This window comes from Sinohyriopsis cumingii, chromosome 6 (genome assembly GCF_028554795.1).
Source record: "Sinohyriopsis cumingii isolate HCF-2022 chromosome 6, ASM2855479v2, whole genome shotgun sequence".
In the NCBI taxonomy this organism is placed as follows: domain Eukaryota; kingdom Metazoa; phylum Mollusca; class Bivalvia; order Unionida; family Unionidae; genus Sinohyriopsis; species Sinohyriopsis cumingii.
The window spans coordinates 57,167,003-57,184,895 of NC_142966.1; the positions used below are offsets into that span (position 1 = coordinate 57,167,003).

General features: G+C 34.5%; 1 protein-coding gene across 3 annotated transcripts in view; it reads right to left on the reverse strand.

Moving 5' to 3' along the window:
* Positions 1 to 5,893: 5,893 nt before the first annotated feature.
* Positions 5,894 to 17,893, reverse strand: part of LOC149797012 (uncharacterized) — a 49,606-nt gene continuing 37,606 nt past the window's right edge. For all 3 annotated transcript variants that reach the window (XM_089961669.1, XM_089961671.1, XM_089961672.1), the window contains one exon: positions 5,894 to 17,641. In XM_089961669.1, coding sequence (XP_089817795.1) covers positions 17,391 to 17,641 — 251 coding nt within the window. In that variant the 3' untranslated portion in view covers positions 5,894 to 17,390. The remainder of the gene's footprint in view (positions 17,642 to 17,893) is intronic.

Below are 17,893 nucleotides of genomic sequence, written 5' to 3' on the forward strand. Positions count from 1 at the left end.
GTCCTAACACTAACCTCTTAATGCTGAGCGCCAAGCAAGGCAGCTGTCAGTACCATTTTTGTAAGTCTTCGGTATGACTTGGCTGGAGATCGAACCCACAACCTCCTGCATCCGCTCTAACCACAAAGGCAACCAGAGCGGTTCTGACCAGGAGAAACATAGGATATATACAGTGTGTTTGTGTGTGTGTATTAACAACAGATGGCCACTAGTGTGCTGTAGAGTGATACTACATGTTTGGTACCTCCCAAGTATGCTTTGTGGGATATATATTACTTCAAGAGGTGTTGTTGTAGGGTTTAACGTCATTTTTCAGCACAAGATAGGCTATACGTGTTGGCCAGTATAAATGGTGGAGGAAGAACACGGGAAAACCCCGGAAAGAACCATCGATCTACAAGAAGCTATTGGCAAGTTTTCTCACGTACCCACATTGGCCGAACCTGAGACTCAAACCCACATAGACAGGTGAGATGGCAATGATCTGTAACAGTGAGCACTTTAGAACACTCGGCCACTTGGGGCCCCTACTTCATGAGTAATATTGGAACAAGATCTTTACATTTGGTAATTTGTTTTTCTTTTGAGACGACAAATATAAAAATAGTAGAATAACATTAATAGATTTTTTAAACTTAATTCCTATAGAAGAATAAAATGTTTAATTTGCATTATAAATGCTTTTCATGGTTTTATCGTGCACGAGAAAGTATGGTGACTATACTAAAGATACACAAATGTTACAAATCTTTGTGCAAGGCTCAGCACAAATAAATGGTTGCACAGCTATAAAGCATGCGTGCAAGTAGTGTCAAAAATTCACAAAGGTATGGACAGTCACAGGTTTTTGATACCCCCCCCCCGACACAACATGGTGGTAATTGATTCAATGTATCAAACGGTGTCAAGAAAGTGATTAAAGAGGGGAATTTGATATAATGATCAACCAGTTTTCTGTATTTTGTGAGCCATTATGATGGCTGTGTTCATATACATTTGGATATGAAAGAGTTTAAGAAAAATAAATTATTCAAGTTTCATTCCTTTGATGCACCACAGTCTTCAATACTGAAAGAGATGAGGTCTTCGAGTTTATTTTTTTAAAAAGGTCACATTAAAACGTAGCTGTCATTATCATTCAAAGTAGGCTTAGTGGCTTGTATTGGGTATATTAAATATTTTGCGGTGAAGAAGTACATGTATATGTTAACAGAAAATGAGTGAAGAACCTTGTGTGCAGCTCTTGGTGGCTGAGTTGTCTAAAGTACTCGCATTACCCTATCATTGCCATCTCACCTGTCACAGGCTCAGCCAACATGGCCATGTAAGAAAGCTTGCCAGTAATTTCCTGTGTGTACGTGTTTCTTCTCAAGGTTTTCTTGGGTTCTTCCTCTACTGGTAATACTGGCTGCCATGTATTGCCTGTCATGTACTGATAAATGGTGTTAAACCCAAAACAACAACAAACAAGAACATTGTATCTAGTTAAAAAGGATTGAAAACTGCGTCACAGTAAACCTCAAATGTTGATGGCTTTGGGACTTAATGAAATATACAACAAGCAGGATGAAAGGGATCAACATAAATTGTAAATTATTGATAATCATGTCCCTTTTTGTGAATATTAATGCCAATGTACCCTTCAAACATATAATCTGAAATATATTTTATTTTTTATTAATTAAAAATAAAAATAATAATTCAACAAAAGTCCCTCACTGGGACCATTATACTCTTAGGCAAAAAGATTTCCAGGAATTAAGATAAGACCATTTCTTTCTTTTAACTCCTGACTGTTGAAACCATTTATGATATTATTCATCTATAACTAAATTTTAAATTAGCTGCTGTGGAAAACATACTGGATGTCAGATTGGCACCATTTTCATTTAGAACCAAGCAGATATTTAAATTTGTTTGTGAAAACACCATGTTAATATGACCATCCATTGGGGAGGGGTGGGGGTAGCAACAAAAATAAATCTGAGACAGCCATTGTGGCAGCCATAATGGTTTTGTGACTGATTTGCACCATTTTCATTTAGGACTATCTAGGTACCATAAGAAGTCTTGTCGAAAACCCCATGTTGATATTAATACTATCTGTTTGGAAGGAGTAGATATAACAATATTTTCAAGATGGCCACCAAGGTTGCCACATTGAGGGTCAATTTGCACCCTTTCCATTTAGGATCAAATTGACACCATAAGACCTCTTCTTACCAAAATGACTTTCCATTTAAGAGAAGTAGCAATGATATGACTTTCAATATGACCACCATACTGGACATCAGACCAGCACCCTTTTAATTAAGGATCAACAAGGCATGTATTTCTCATCTGATGGTGAAACCCAATGTTGATATGATTTTCCATTTTGGATAACAATAACATTATCAAGATGGCTGTCACAGTGACCATATTGGGTATCACATGCACACCATTTCTATACAGGATCATACTGACAGTACATGAAGTCTTTTGTTGCAAGTACAATGCCAATATAACCAGCAATCCAGAAGTAGTGAAAACAAGATTTTCCATCAGGGCATATTGATTGTTAGATTGGTACTCATCACCTGTATGTCTTTCAGTCCAAAACTCATGCTGACATGAACATTCATTCATTTAAAAAAATTATAAAATAATTTTCATTTAGGACCAACCAGACATCACCAGAAGTCTTCTAGCAAAAAAAGACCCATATTGACATGACCATCCATTCAAGACTTATCTAGATTCTCAAAACACAGCTATGGTGTCAGCAAGCTGCACCATTTTCATTTAGGACTAACTAGATACTCCAAGAAGTCTTTTCATGAAAACACCATGTCGATATGACAAATCATTCAGAAGGAAAATGGATAACAATACTTCCAAGATGGCTGCCACGGTGGTGATACTGGACATAAAATCAGTATCAACTAGAGGTTGTAAAAGTCTTTCAATGAAAACCTCATGTTGACCATCAAGTCAGAAGGAGTAGCATCAACAAGATTTTCAAGATTATTAGACATCAGACTGGCACCATTTTCATTTAGAACCAACAGACATCATAACAAATCATCTGGTGAAAATTTGGTGTCAAAATGACTTTCCTTTCAGGAGCAGAGAAAAGATTTTTAAGATCACTTCTGTGTCAGATTGGCACCATTTTCATTTATGACCAACATCATAAATAATCCTTCAACGAAAACCCCATGTTGATATGATGTCCATTCAGGACATGTCATGATAACAAGCTGTCTGCTGTGGTGGCCATACTGGATGTCTGAGTAGCACTATTTTCATATAGGATCAAATAAACCACAGGATAAATACGGTGTGACCCCGCTATAGCATATCTGTTATAACACAATTCGGATATAACACGGTCATTGTGTGGCTCTTGCACTTTCATGTACATGTATTTTTCTTGGACATGAAAAAAAATTCTTTCTTAAAAGTACGAAGAAAAAACCCTGCAACAAGTGTATTATCATTTTGGGGAAGAGATCGCATAAGAATAATGCAAAATGACTGGCATGGCTCCTGAAAATTTATATGTATTTTTCTTGTACACGAAAAAATAGTTTTCTCTTCATAAAAGTACGAAAAATAACATGTAAAAAGTTTATTCAGGGATCGCGCAGGGCTTCACCAATGTCACAAATTGAGAATTTTTGTTTCCTTATTGGCGGCAAAACGTACCATTTGGCGATATTTTAATTTTTATTGGTGACATTGTGGCTGTTTAAACTTGTATATACAATCATTGATTTGGAGTGGAGAAATTCAGAGGCCCCATGAAAGGAAGTTGCAAGCTGGATATAAAATGCACTGAAATGTATCGATTGTTACATAAACAAATTCTTTGTCCATATTGGCAAACCAACTTAACTGTGCATTTTTATATCATAATTCGCTTTTGTTGACATCTAGCATGAGTACTGTATGTTGTGAGATATCCGCTTTTTTATTGTTGACATTTTTTGTAGCGGAGATCAACCGGACGAGGCATTATCTCATAATCTATCTTTCATCAGATTTTCAGCCACTCTCTGGTAATTAATATATTTACGTAAACTGTCATTTGTATGTGGATGCTAAGTAAAATTCCTGTTGTCTTTACTCAGAATTAAATCCTTCACATTTTCTGTAGTAATCCTTGTTATCCAACCAGAATACTTGTGTCTCTTTTGTCCGTTGACCACTTTAAAAAATTACTGATGCATGCGTTGAAGGTAGCATCACTCCGCTACCCCAAATGTAAAGACCCCACTCCACCTCAAGATCTTACTTGTTGGTCTATTCAATAGGCAGGGAGGAACAGTTACTACAATCGATCAAACGATGGCCACTTCCTTTTTAAAATGTACCCAGATAAAATTGTTTGCTGAAATTTTGAAGAAAACAGATTACCTTTGAAGCACCAATGGTTATGAAAATGTGCTAAGCAAATGGAAATAAAATCAGTCTCAATCATGCAATACAATTATTTTTAATGTTGCTGCAACAATAAGAAATGGGCATTTGTTTGGTTATCAAAAGATGTCCTTTAGCGGTGACTTCAATAATGCATGGACCCTTCATGAAAGAAAGCAGACTACAATCTTCAATAAAAACAAAGAAACTTTCTTCAAATGAAGTCAGTACCAAACTTAGATAAAAGCAATGGATGGAATCTGATGGCATGTTTCATTTTCCAACATGACTGGAACACATTTGCTGTGCCGTGAAAGTTTCCTTTTTGTAGGAAAAATGTTTATGTACCTGTGACAAAATTATTGAATATTTTAAATCTCTGTGTGTGCATATTTTCAATGGAATTACTTGTATTGTGGATTCAATGTATGTGATGAGATTCGCAGGTGAGTACAGTGTTGATACTCTTCACGCTATACATTAGACATGTATATATAAACAGTATACATGTATACGTACCAATTTCTGGTTCACTAAGTAAAGTAAAATATTTTATATGCCTTCTGTTTTCAGTACAGGTGTATTTCTCATATAATATACATGGATATAAGATGGTAACTGTGCCAATGAAGCACGTATGTCTGTTCCCACATTTATTACCTGCACCCCCTCTCCATTTTTGTGGGTAAATGCATCATTTTCTTCAGCTAACTGACCTGGTTGCTTATAACACGGTTCGATCTATAAAATGGTCAGGTTCATTGGCTCCAAACTACTGTGTTATAGCAGGGTCACACTGTATGTGTGAACAGTTTCACGGTAATCCTTCATGTAGTTTAGGAGAAGGAACGATAACAAACTAACTGATGGATAGACTGACAAAAGTAATTCCCATAAGCTCTTCTGGTCCAGGCATTAAAATTTTTGAACAAAACAAATTTCTGCAATTACTTTTAGTGAGCATTCTGTACTGAAATAATTCTACATAGGTATCAAATAATATCAAGGGAAATAATCGCACTGAGTATAATAATTTCCTCTTATGATTATAGTAACGTTAATTGGTTTTAACAGCACTTTGAAGACATTATTGGCCATTTTCACAGGAATGGAATGGAAGCTAAGTGAATATCACATCTACATACTGAAACAAAACCAGGGCAGGTGTAGAACTTGTGACCCTTGAATTACGAGTCCAATGCTTTACCAATCAAGCTACCACAGCCCTTTCTCTTAGGATTAATATCTGAACTGTATTCCATTACAAATTTAGACTCCTTTTTGTCAAGGCCAATAGAACTGAATATAGACAAGTACATATAATCAGAAACAAGCTATTATTAGTTTCTTAGTAACTGAGTGCAGACAACATGCCATAAACTTGGATAAATTCCTACAAGCCCCACCCCCATCGGTAATGGGATAATTACAGAGCTTTTGTAGCAATTTACCATACCTAGTCAATTATACAAAAAATAACAACAAATAATTCATTGCATATTTTATTTAAATACCTTTTAAAACAAAGGCAAGCAAAAGAATACAATTTAGACAGTAGCAATGCATCCTGTGTTTTCTAAGAAAATTTGATAATTGCTCAAGATTTTGATAATTAAAATCCATAGACCAACTTAGTTGCAGGGAAGAAAGAAAAATAAATCACACATTTTCTGACTGGTCATTGAAAATCAATCTTCCAACTTAAAAGTGTGGGGCTAACATTAATGGTGGTTTTACCGCTGCAAAGTGAGTTCAGAATGTCATGAAAACGTAAATTTGTGAATCTGAAAAATCCCCACTAATGTAGTGTAGCATAAAACTGATTTCCATTTTAATACACTTCTGACATGCATCCCTCAATATGTCTAAGACTCTATTAGTTGAAAACAATTGCCAGGAATCTAAGATAACACCGATTCTTCTTTTATCTGCTGTGTTGAAATGACCTCTGAAATTTTTGGGCATCCAAGGCAGACACTCTAACCACTAGGCCACCAGAGCGGTCAATGAGTTTAGGAGTAGCATCAACAAGATTTTCAAGATGGCCACCATGGCAGACATACTTGATGCCTGAGGGGTGCCATATTTATTTAAGACAAACAAGATCTTGGGGTGAATATGTCTGTAAAATTTGGAGGCAATTCTCCCAATAGCTCAAAAGTACCAGTGATAACAAATACCATACACCACATGAAAGACCATCACATAAACGTTTCTGTTTCTCTACTTCATAGGGAGAGTTATTTCATGATGAGGTGAATGTACCTGCTGAAAGAAAACTATAACACAATCAAAACATACTGCAAAATGTGACCTTGACACTGAGGTCAAATGGTTGAGCAAGTATGCTGCAGAAACTTATAAATAAAACAAATAAGTATGATGAAAATTTGTGTGTCATTTGATTCAGAAACTTATCCCATTTTATTTAATAATTCTGTACTTTTAGGACAATATGTAAAACAAAATGTTTAATTTAAATAATGATATATTGAATTCAGTTCCACGTTTTGTATTCCTTCTGATAAATTCACTGAGTACCCTGGAAATGGTTGAGCAAGTATGCTGCAGAAACTTGTAAATAAAACAAACAAGTATGATGAAAATTTGTGTGTCATTTGATTCAGAAACTTATCCCATTTTATTTAATAAATCTGTACTTTTAGGACAATATGTAAAACAAAATGTTTAATTTAAATAATGATATATTGAATTCAGTTCCACGTTTTGTATTCCTTCTGATAAATTCACTGAGTACCCTGGAAATGGTTGAGCAAGTATGCTGCAGAAACTTGTAAATAAAACAAACAAGCATGATGAAAATTTGTGTGTCATTTGATTCAAAAACCTATCCCATTTTATTTAATAATTCTGTACTTTTAGGACAATATGTAAAACAAAATGTTTAATTTAAATAATGATATACTGAATTCAGTTCCATGTTTTGTATTCCTTCTGATAAATTCATTGAGTACCCTGGGAAAATTCAATGAGGTTTTCAAGGCAACTTTTCAAATATTAGGATTTTTAAGGTTGGATTAATAACAAGTATGAAGAAAATCCATCAAGCGGTTTAGGATATTTAAGGAAATGTGACAATATGATTAGGACCTTGATCCCACAATCAAAATGGCAAGTCTACATTTCACAGAAAGAATTATTTCCATTTCATATTCTTATCAAGTATGAAGAAAATCTATCAATGAATTAAGGAAATATATGCCAATGAAGAACCTAAAACAAAATCTTAATAAAGGTTTTTGACAACTTTGATTTGACTCCATAAAAGGGACAATCAAGCATGTCAAAGATCAAGTCATCTTAGATTATTGTGACTTGTGCCAAGTATAATAAAATCTATAAAAAAATGATTTAAGAAATGTATGTAAATGAAAAAAAAACTTGAAAAATTTTAATGCAAATTTCTGCAATTGTGACTTGACTCAAAGGTCATAGATGCAGCATGTCACAGAAAAAATTGTCTTAACTTTGTAATGACTTTATGTCAAGTATAATGGCAATGTACAGGGGATTTTTAAAACATTTTTTTTTTTTAAATGAAAGAACTTTTGACCAAAAACTTTATGCAAATCTTCTAAGCTGGTGACCCCAACCCCAATGTAAAAGGGTCAAATGAGCATGTTTTAAAATTAATTGCATCAGCTTCATAAAGATTTATCCCACGTATGATAAACAGCCAATCAAAGAGATTTAGGAACTATATATTTTACATGATAATCTATCCTAAATGTTACGAAACTGTTGATGCCTCTACGTCCACTAGAAACGTAAGAGTTATGTGCAGCTTCCCACCAAGGTTGGCTCAACAAAAATGAGCTATACAGTGTAATATCATTTTACATCAATCAAGATGGCAAAGTCTGGCAAAATGAATGACATTTTTTCATGTATAAAAAATCTTTTAAATGAAAATACATTAAAGATTGTACGATCTAATCTCAATAACCACACAAAACTATATATGCATAATTGCACAAAGTGCCTGATGGAGAAATATCTCGCATGTGAGACAGACAAATACAAAAATGAAGAAGTCACATGAAACTGTTAGATAAATAATGGTAATTATATGAATAATTGTTTTATCCCCGTAACATCACATGAGCGGCATAAACAATCTTTATTTATCGCTAAAGAGACCATCCATTTAATACATACACAAAAATCTGGCAAAGCTTGACCCCTCCCTGTACACACGTATACTTCTTTACACACACCTCAACTTGTGTATGTACGGTTGATGTCACTCCACCCACCAATTCTATAGAACGACCTATATTTAATCCATGCAGAAATGATCAAGGATTAAAAATATTAACATGTTTAATATAACCGATAGTCCAATGATGCTGAAAGTCTGGCTGCATGAAAGAAATAAGCTGCATAATTATAAAATGTTTGTCTAGTGTCCACTAAAATTCAAACGGCAACTAAACCCAGTCAAACAGGTTATGTATTAGACAAATTATTATAGAGGTTTCACCCCCCCAATTTCATATGCATACATACATTATCAGTAGACCCCCCCCCCCACAAATGCAAGCATATGCATTTGGGTTAACCCCCCTCTTCAGCCCTCCATGCATACATACTAAATGGACGGTCCCAAACAAGACAAATTTCATGGACTTTACATACCAGCACATACTCATATAACTATACAGAAGGCAGGAAAAAGTTTCAGATAATGATGAATAAGACAGGTATGTAAGAACTTAATTTAATCTTAATCAACAAAACCACTACGAATGTGCATGCCTTTGTTTTAAGAGCCAGCTGTGAGGCATTAGAGATTACTGATCTAGGGGTCTCAATAACACATACTTTTGGTCAGAAGATGCAATCTTCAATTTAACTTAATGTGCAGCAACCATTATTTTCTAAAAGATCTACTGTGACTGTGAATTTGGACTTTTATACCCCAAAGGGGTTTATGTATTACCTTAAGATCCCAGGAGACATAGGTTTCTTTATTACCTGAAGTCCATGTCATCCTCAAAGTCTGGTCAATGAACTTACTCTAAAACAAAAGTTACTCTTTAAAATCCATCTTCCTTCGTGACAAATGACCTTGACCACTGACATTATGACCCAAAATATTTTCCATACCTTAAGTACAAGTTCCCATAATAGATCAAATCACTAAGGCTATTATGCAAAAAATAATCTTCTTTTTCTTCAAAAAAGTGATCAAGACTTTGGAACTTTTGAATTCCAAATCTAGAGGTTTCTTTCTTACACAACATGCAAGTCTCAAAAAAATCTGGTGACATTTCATGATCAAATAGCTTCAATTTTTTTTTACAGAAACCATTTGCTTTCCCTTTCAAATAGTGACCCTGACCACTTTTGTCCTGGTAGTATTGTGCCAAAATCATTTTACTTTGACCCTGACCTTGTACCTTATGACCCAAATCAATATTCCATGTGGAAGCTATCTGCAATATTCGGTCCACGTTTGATATGTAGAAATAATGGTTTTGTGTGAAAACCATGTCTCCTTTTCAGTAACAGTGACAATGGCCTTTCTTCCGTACCAAATGTGCAATGTATCCATAAGTTTGGTGCACATGACATTTTTCTTGTTTCAGTGGCCAGGACATTTTGACTCAACAATCAAAAGGGTTCCTCCTCACACTAAGTGCAAGCCATTGACAAAGTCTGGTAACTAGATAGTGAAGAACTCAAGATATTTTGTGGAAATGAAATCGGCAACAGGATGGCTAAATAGACAATGCGATATGTGTTCTGCCTTATGGCAGCTGTATAATAAAGGCTGAGAAGCAAACTCAAATTATTTGCTATAACTGCTTTCTTTCAGATGACAAAGATGTGGTTTAGAAAATCAGATGATTACTACAGGGCTCCTATATGTCACTGCATGACTGATAAAAAGGCATAATGTACACCGACGATAATCAGCAATTCATTTTCACACATTATCTGTCTTAGGTGTTTAGGCATATTTATGACAAAAATAATATCTCAAGTGAGGAGTACATTTCTGAAACTAAGAGGACATGTGGGTAGAAAATGAATGCACAAAAACTGTAATTTCTTGTAATACTGTATATAGTTGCTAGTAAGTTGCGTTTTAACTATAAGTAACATTAACCCCGATCCACCACTGTAAAATATGCCATCAGATCAGAGTATATATTGTTCATTTTATTAACAAATTGCATAGATCCAGATCTGCCAATGCATTATGCAATAAATGATCTGGGTCAATGCTGTCTACAGTTGGATTTAAATTGTGAGTATATACAGTAATTTAGAAACTTATCTATGTATACATGTCTACTTTTTTCTCTACATCTACAGTTCATACTGAAAAAGGGACTCCGGTTGAACAAAAGATCTTCTAGATGTTTAGTTCAACTTGGCAGTCATTTTCTCCAAAATAACTTTCAAATATTTACAAATTACTACCAGAAAAATACAAAGACAATAATTTTACTCCTAGCATTTGCTCAGTTTATACATATAACATACATCACCTTCTAGTAATGTAAATATATGCTGGTTACAAAATGTTTACCAGTCTGGTGAAACCCTGCTTGTGACTAATAATATTTGTACAATATTTGCACTTAACAAATATAAGCAATTGATGTATAATAAAGAAAAATGTGTTAGTTATGTGGATGCATGATATGCTATACAGAGATCACAACAAGCTATGTCAACTTAAGAGAACTAGATATAAAAAAATGCATCAACTTGTCCAAGATTCAGGATGTATATGGGACCAAAAAGTTATGTGACATAATCTAAACAAATGGAAAAGTAAACTTCAATATATATTGGACTATGTGATATTATGCATGCTTGCAACAAAATTCAGTTCATATTAGGCTTTGAAATACAGATCTGCTGACATAAAAAGTCATACAATATAAAATTTCAATGTGAAAATCCCAACAGAAAAAATTGAACACATAAAATAACTGCTGAGGATCATGTTGATGAGAAAAATGAATTATTGAGAGTTGTGATATTTCTACAAATGGATCAGTATATCGTTCACCAAACATTTCTCCATATTCTCCAAACCCCATGCATCATTTAACCCAAATGGAAGTGCCACAATTCTGCCTCATGTACAATGCATGAAATTTGGAAAGTGTTTTGTGAAGAAAAAAAATTGGGAGGGGAGGGGTCATAGATGCCCCATGTAACATTAGAATTTTCAGTGCTAAAAAACAAAAGATAAAAGCCACAGAGAACTCTCACTGGCCTTTAACAGTTTGCTATAATACCCCATATCACTTAAGCTGGTGTTTTAAGACCCTCAAAACCCCCTGTAATGAATTAAAACTACAGATCTCTGGAAGTATCACTTTGGTGTTCACCTACTGAGATTCTAATTCATATATCAATGCAAAAGTTATAGCATTTGCCTATGATCCCAGCATTTTGTAATCCATGTGTGATTTTTTAGAATGAAAAGTATCAAGGGTATAAAATAATGCCTAAAACTGTAGCCATTTGATCCAATGATTTATAATTTCTAATCTTCACCACCATGTATGTAACACTCATCTTGTTTGTGTTTCAAACCAAATGGTAGTTTTCAGGGTGAACAATGAGCCTGACTGCTGTCCTTTGTGACTCATGGAAAATTCTATTTTCAGTAACAGAGGGAGAAAACATTTGAAATGACTGCCTTTAATACTTCTCAAGAAACCTGAATAAAAAATGGCCAGCAGCACAGCTCCAAGGATGTAATGCACTAAGTAATGGAAATTTGCAGAATTATTTGGAGCTTACTGAAGATGATAGACTACAACACCCTTGATGTCACCCCTTGGTACAAATCTGGTTACAAATTATAAAATGATGATTGAAATGACTAAGTTTTGTGCATTTTTTTTAAAATCCTTGATTATTTTAATATTTAAATCATATGGGCTTTCAAACCGCTGCGGTCGTAGGCTAATAATACAGCAGTAAAAGTGATTCAGAATAGCTGCTATGAAATCATCTGTAGAACATTAACAGAAACAAGCAAATAAAAATGCAACTAGTCTAAGTTATTGTGTCTGCACTTGTGATTGCCAAAATCTGCAATGGTGACCAAAATTTTCTGATTGCAATTAAATTCAATTAATGCAGCAAATTTGGCGATTGAAATATTCAAGGTTTGCTCAGGCATCTGATAAATGTCATTTCATTTTCAAGGTTAAATTAATGATAAAGAAACCAAATTTCTGAAGAAAGACTGCAGAAATATATAATGCATCAATAAATCAGGACATTATTAGTTTCAAAGAAATATAACCAGAAAGAGTAAACTGTTAAACAAAACTGGTTTATAATAGGTGCACAATGAAGATGGATGAGAAAAACAAAAATCCTGAAAGGAAAAATCCATAGTGCAGCCTCTTTAATCTAAATTAATGTAATCAAACATGTTATTCTATGTAAGGAGTCAAAGATGGTGAGAACTTGAGAAATTCAAGTGCCAATGAACTTTTTTGTGCAAAAATCTGATTCTGCTTTTAGCCAACATGCTTCATTTAATTTTTGCAAACTTTGATGTAGCTCAAAGTTAGACAATATACTGACTTGCTAAAATTGTTTATTTCCTAATTTCTTTAAGCATGGTAGAGACTGAAATCACTTTTCATTATCGCTGCACTTTTCAAGGAGGAAGTGTTGTGCTTGTGTTATTCTACTCATTCAAATGCTCTTCAAGAAACCTTAAACTGCATGATATGACTGGGGTGAAGTCAACTGATGTCTACGACAGTTTCACAACTGGGTTCCATTCCCCAAGGTTGTAGCTTCATCCGGTAGAAGCAAATGAGAAGCATGGACTTAAAATAGTTTTGAGGCTAACTTTTATATAATAATGTTTAACAACTTGTATTAAAAATTTCAATTTATTTTATGTTGTCTTGGTTACAAGCTGGTGTCTGGTGAAATTCCTGACCCATTATCATTAACATGTCTGCTTTTCTTTTCTTCAAAACAATTTCATATTTTATATCCAAAAACTGTTATTTTCAATGCCCATTCTAAACATTAATACCTGTACAAAATTTCTAAGTGACAACAATGTTTTATGTTCTATGAACTTGTGTAGCACATCACCATTATAATCGAGAGGATTTTAGCAAACACAAGTCTTATTCTGTTATTGAAAAAGACACTAAGAAAGCAGTACAATCATTGGAAAAACAATGCAAAAGAAAATATGATCTGAAGGTATAACAAAAACCTTAACATAGTACCCTAAAATTGTTCTGTAACATTTTATAAAGTGTAAAATTACTAATATTTAACTGAATTGTGCGACTAACTTGTGTATGACATATCTGCAGAAATAGGTCATTGTTCAGGATTTATTATCAGTCCATTATTTTATACTTTATTAAGAAAGTCTATTGCTGTTGTTGTTATAGGGTTTAACGCCATTTTTCAGCACAAGATAGGCTATACATGGTGGCCAGTATTAATGGTGGAGGAAGAACCCGGGAAAACCACAGAAAGAACCACCGACCCACGAGAAGCTACCGGCAAGCTTTCTCACATATCCACATTGGCCGAGCCTGAGACTCGAACCTAAAATCTACTGCAAGTATTCAATATAACAACATGCTTTAATTTTTTTAAAACCCTAAACAGCTCAAAAATATTGTAAACAAATATTTCAAAATCATTCTGTAAACTAGATTAAAAGAAATACAACAACAATAATATAAACAATAACTTAAAACACTTTGAAAGCCAAAAAATATGTACCATTTTGCAAGCATATATCAATTTTCTAAAAAGTATGAGACAATATCAATAATACAAGACAATATGGAATATCAGTTATTCACGAAAACTTGATGTCATTATTAGAGTAAAACCTATTTTGAGACCACTCCACCTGTGAGCATAAAACAGTCTCTCAATGCTGGTCATCACATTAAAAAAATACATACAAATTGACCCATGCATTAAGAATCTGGTGTTAATGGATGGTGGTCTCCCCAAACCATGAAAGGCATATGGCAAGAAAAGACTACATCAATATGACAGTATCTTGTAAGATCTTTCTTGATGACTTTAATTGTTACAATCTTAAAATCTGAAATAATATGCATGTAAATAAAACTGAATATTACAATGCGAGTTAAACTGCACATTGCAATTTGTTTTATAAATAAGATAAAATGCTAAATATACATGTCTACGTTTATATACATTTTTTTAAACACTTTATTATCAAAAGATTTGCTTGAATTTTGTTGCATTAAGAAAAATTATTTCCTTATTGGAGTGCTTACAGTATATGAACACAAATGAACAATCAATTGCAATTAAAATTCTGAGGTTATAAAAAGTTCTAGCTGCTCATCTGAAACCAATTTTAAGAGTAAAATATCTTTCTTTGATAACATTATACATTAGGAGTACATCGCCAGTTTGCAAATCCAGTCTTCCCAAGCTAAAAAAAAGGGACTTCCTCCTTGTCATTTGGCTTGTTTTAGCAACAAAAGTACTAGAGTAGTCTCTCTTGGATAGAGAAGCTGGTGCCAAATCACGTAAACCGACAGTTACTACTGCAATGGCTTTGCACTCTTCCTGGAATTTAGCTGATGGTAGGGCATGTAAGGGTGTGCTGGCAGTATCAATGGACATGTAAGACCGAAGAAACAATTTATTCTAAAAAACTTTTTTCTTTTCAAATACGTTATCCAACCATAATATAAGTATAATTGTTCTGAGGAGAGGGTTCATTCTCTAATCATGGACTCAGCCCTGTCTTCATTTATCTAACATACTTGAAACAGCTTTGAGTTTTGCACGAGATATAAGCTAGGGTTAGCATAGAATTTTATGCCTGCACATATATTTTCACCTCTACAAGTCCAGTAGAAGTAGAGGACCCTGTGCTGAAAAATGCTGAACAAACTGGGAAGGTAACCTCCTGTAATACAGGTAAAGGTTCAACTAGGTCAAAATGAGTTATGCGGAAAAAAAAGGCTTTTGAGGTAAGGGCTTGAGAATACTAGCTCTGGCATCCATTACATAGCTTGGACAAAGTTGTTGCTCTCAAATGCTTAGTGGTGACTGCTCTAACTAACCTCATGAACCCACAAATAACGAAACTAGACTTGGATTAGCTTTTTATGGGCTTAGCAGATAAACTCACTGTATATTCAGGATAACAGAAATAATAATGGAAATATATCATGCCTTCTTTCTTTGAGTGGCAAGAAGCGAGATCTCCATATTCTGATAGGCTCAGCTCTCTTCAGACTCCATATGGTGGCCTGCAGATGCCCTGGGCGAAAGGCTCCAGAAGAAGACAGCTTACTCGACAGAATGCTCTATGGCACTATCGACTGTCCAGGAATATGTTAGGTGGGCTCTCATGTCATACTGTCCAGTACTTGCCTTAAAGCTAGGACTGGGTATAATGAGAAAATAGGTATCTGCACCAGGTCATCGAAGTCAAGACTGACCTTATCGAACTGGATTCTGCATGACCTTCCAATATATTTAAAATTGAAGGGTGAGTGGCCAAGGTTTTATTTTTTTAAATAGCTGGGTGTAAAGAAAAAGTAGCCCGGTAAATCATCTGGCTCCTGGCTGATAAGGAAGGACTGATCCAGTAGCCATTATACTGTCTGTATCCCCTGAATCAACAAAATGTCCTGAAAATAACAAACTTAGAAATGACTGAACCTAGAAAGGCAAAACAGACTTTTGACGAGAAGGCCTGTCTGTCCTCCCATCCAATATAAGGATTCTGTAGAAGTTGCAAAAGCTTTCGGTTACATGAATACCAGAAGAAGAAAAAATTATTACTACACAATGTCAATCAATATAGACTGAATTTGAGGCTATACAATATTGAAATGAATTAGAATATCTTACTTTTTGTTTAGACTGAAATTTAAACAAGTATGAATGTAATAAAATGTCATTATGAATTTGAATTAGACATATCTATTCAGTCAATTAAATGTTCTATATGCCACATCCAAATCAGGAAAATTGTAGGAATAATTAACCAAAAAAACCCACCAAAACATGGATATTCTTTTCCTTTTACTTTAAATTTCTTTAATACTCAACAGAATTAATATTCATAATATTGCCCCTATGGTCACCCATTATTAACATCCTTTGAGGAAAACTGCATTCACTGGTGCAATCAGTCTGGCATCACATTCAACTCACAGTGAAGAGGATACAAAGGATTAAAATACAAGAATGATCTTACATATAATAGCAAGTCAGTTATGTTAGAGATCTCATAAACAAGGTTCAGTACCAACTTGAACTTTAAGTAATATAGATCAACAGGACTGGCAAGATGGTGCTGACAAGAATTATATCAATCACATGACTAAACTATGATGAAGATTGAGCAAGAAATAGGAACTACCCATAGTACACTGCCTACATAAAAAAACACAATTCCAAAGAATCTCTCAATTAATAAAAAAACACAAGTGGATCTGGTATTTACAACTGCGTGCTTATAAACACAAGCAGACACAGTAATTGATGAAAGATGGGATTTGATGCAGATACATCTCAGGGTAGGCCACTCTAGTATAATTTTCACCCAGGTAAAAAAATGACTTTGCTTAAGCATGTCAAAAAGACATTGCAAACAGTTTTCTTATCAAGGGAGGCTTGGATCTGAGAGTTAGAGGATGTACTCCTAATGTATTATGACCAGGTAACATATTTAAAGAAGAAAATAAAATATTAGCTGTACACGCAATTGCAAACGAGAGAAAGAGTTGTCTACAGAAGAAAGCTGCTGACATATTACTTTTTGCTGGTGTGTTTTTTTCTTCCCTTTCTTTGAGCAAGCACCAACTGACAGTACTGTGACCAGGTTCAATTTAGTATGAGGAAGCAGTCCACCAACAAATGCTGTATCAGTGATGGTACTTCTTCACCTTCCTTGTGCAAGCAGACTCTGCAAGCACACACTGTGACTTGGTTCAGTTTGGGACAAGGGAGCTGGCAAGTAAGCTGTCATAACCTTGCTGAGCTGTGACAGAGCAATAGTGTTCTATCAGACTTGTTGAGATTGTTGGCATTACCTGGTTATCAAAGGACTGTTGGTGAATCTCATGATTTTGTGATCGTCCATTTACATATGGGTAACTGTTTCTGTGGTCAGTTGCATGGTTGGTGGTGGCCGTTTTGGTCCAGCAACTCTGCATAGTGAAAACCTGTTTATGACCTGGGCCTGATAAAAGAAGAAAACAATTTTCAAGCTTTTAGAAGTGAAAACAATTTTTAAATGTGAATAAGAAATGACTGTAAATTAAAGTTAAATATATGAATCTAGTGTTCTGATTACCTACAACTCAGATTTGATTCATCACTAGGACAGCCAGAGGAAACCATTCTCAGCAATTATTTTGTCAGGTCAAACATAATTTATTGCATAAAATTTAATGGCAGCCATGTGTGCAGGTATAACATCTAGTCATACACT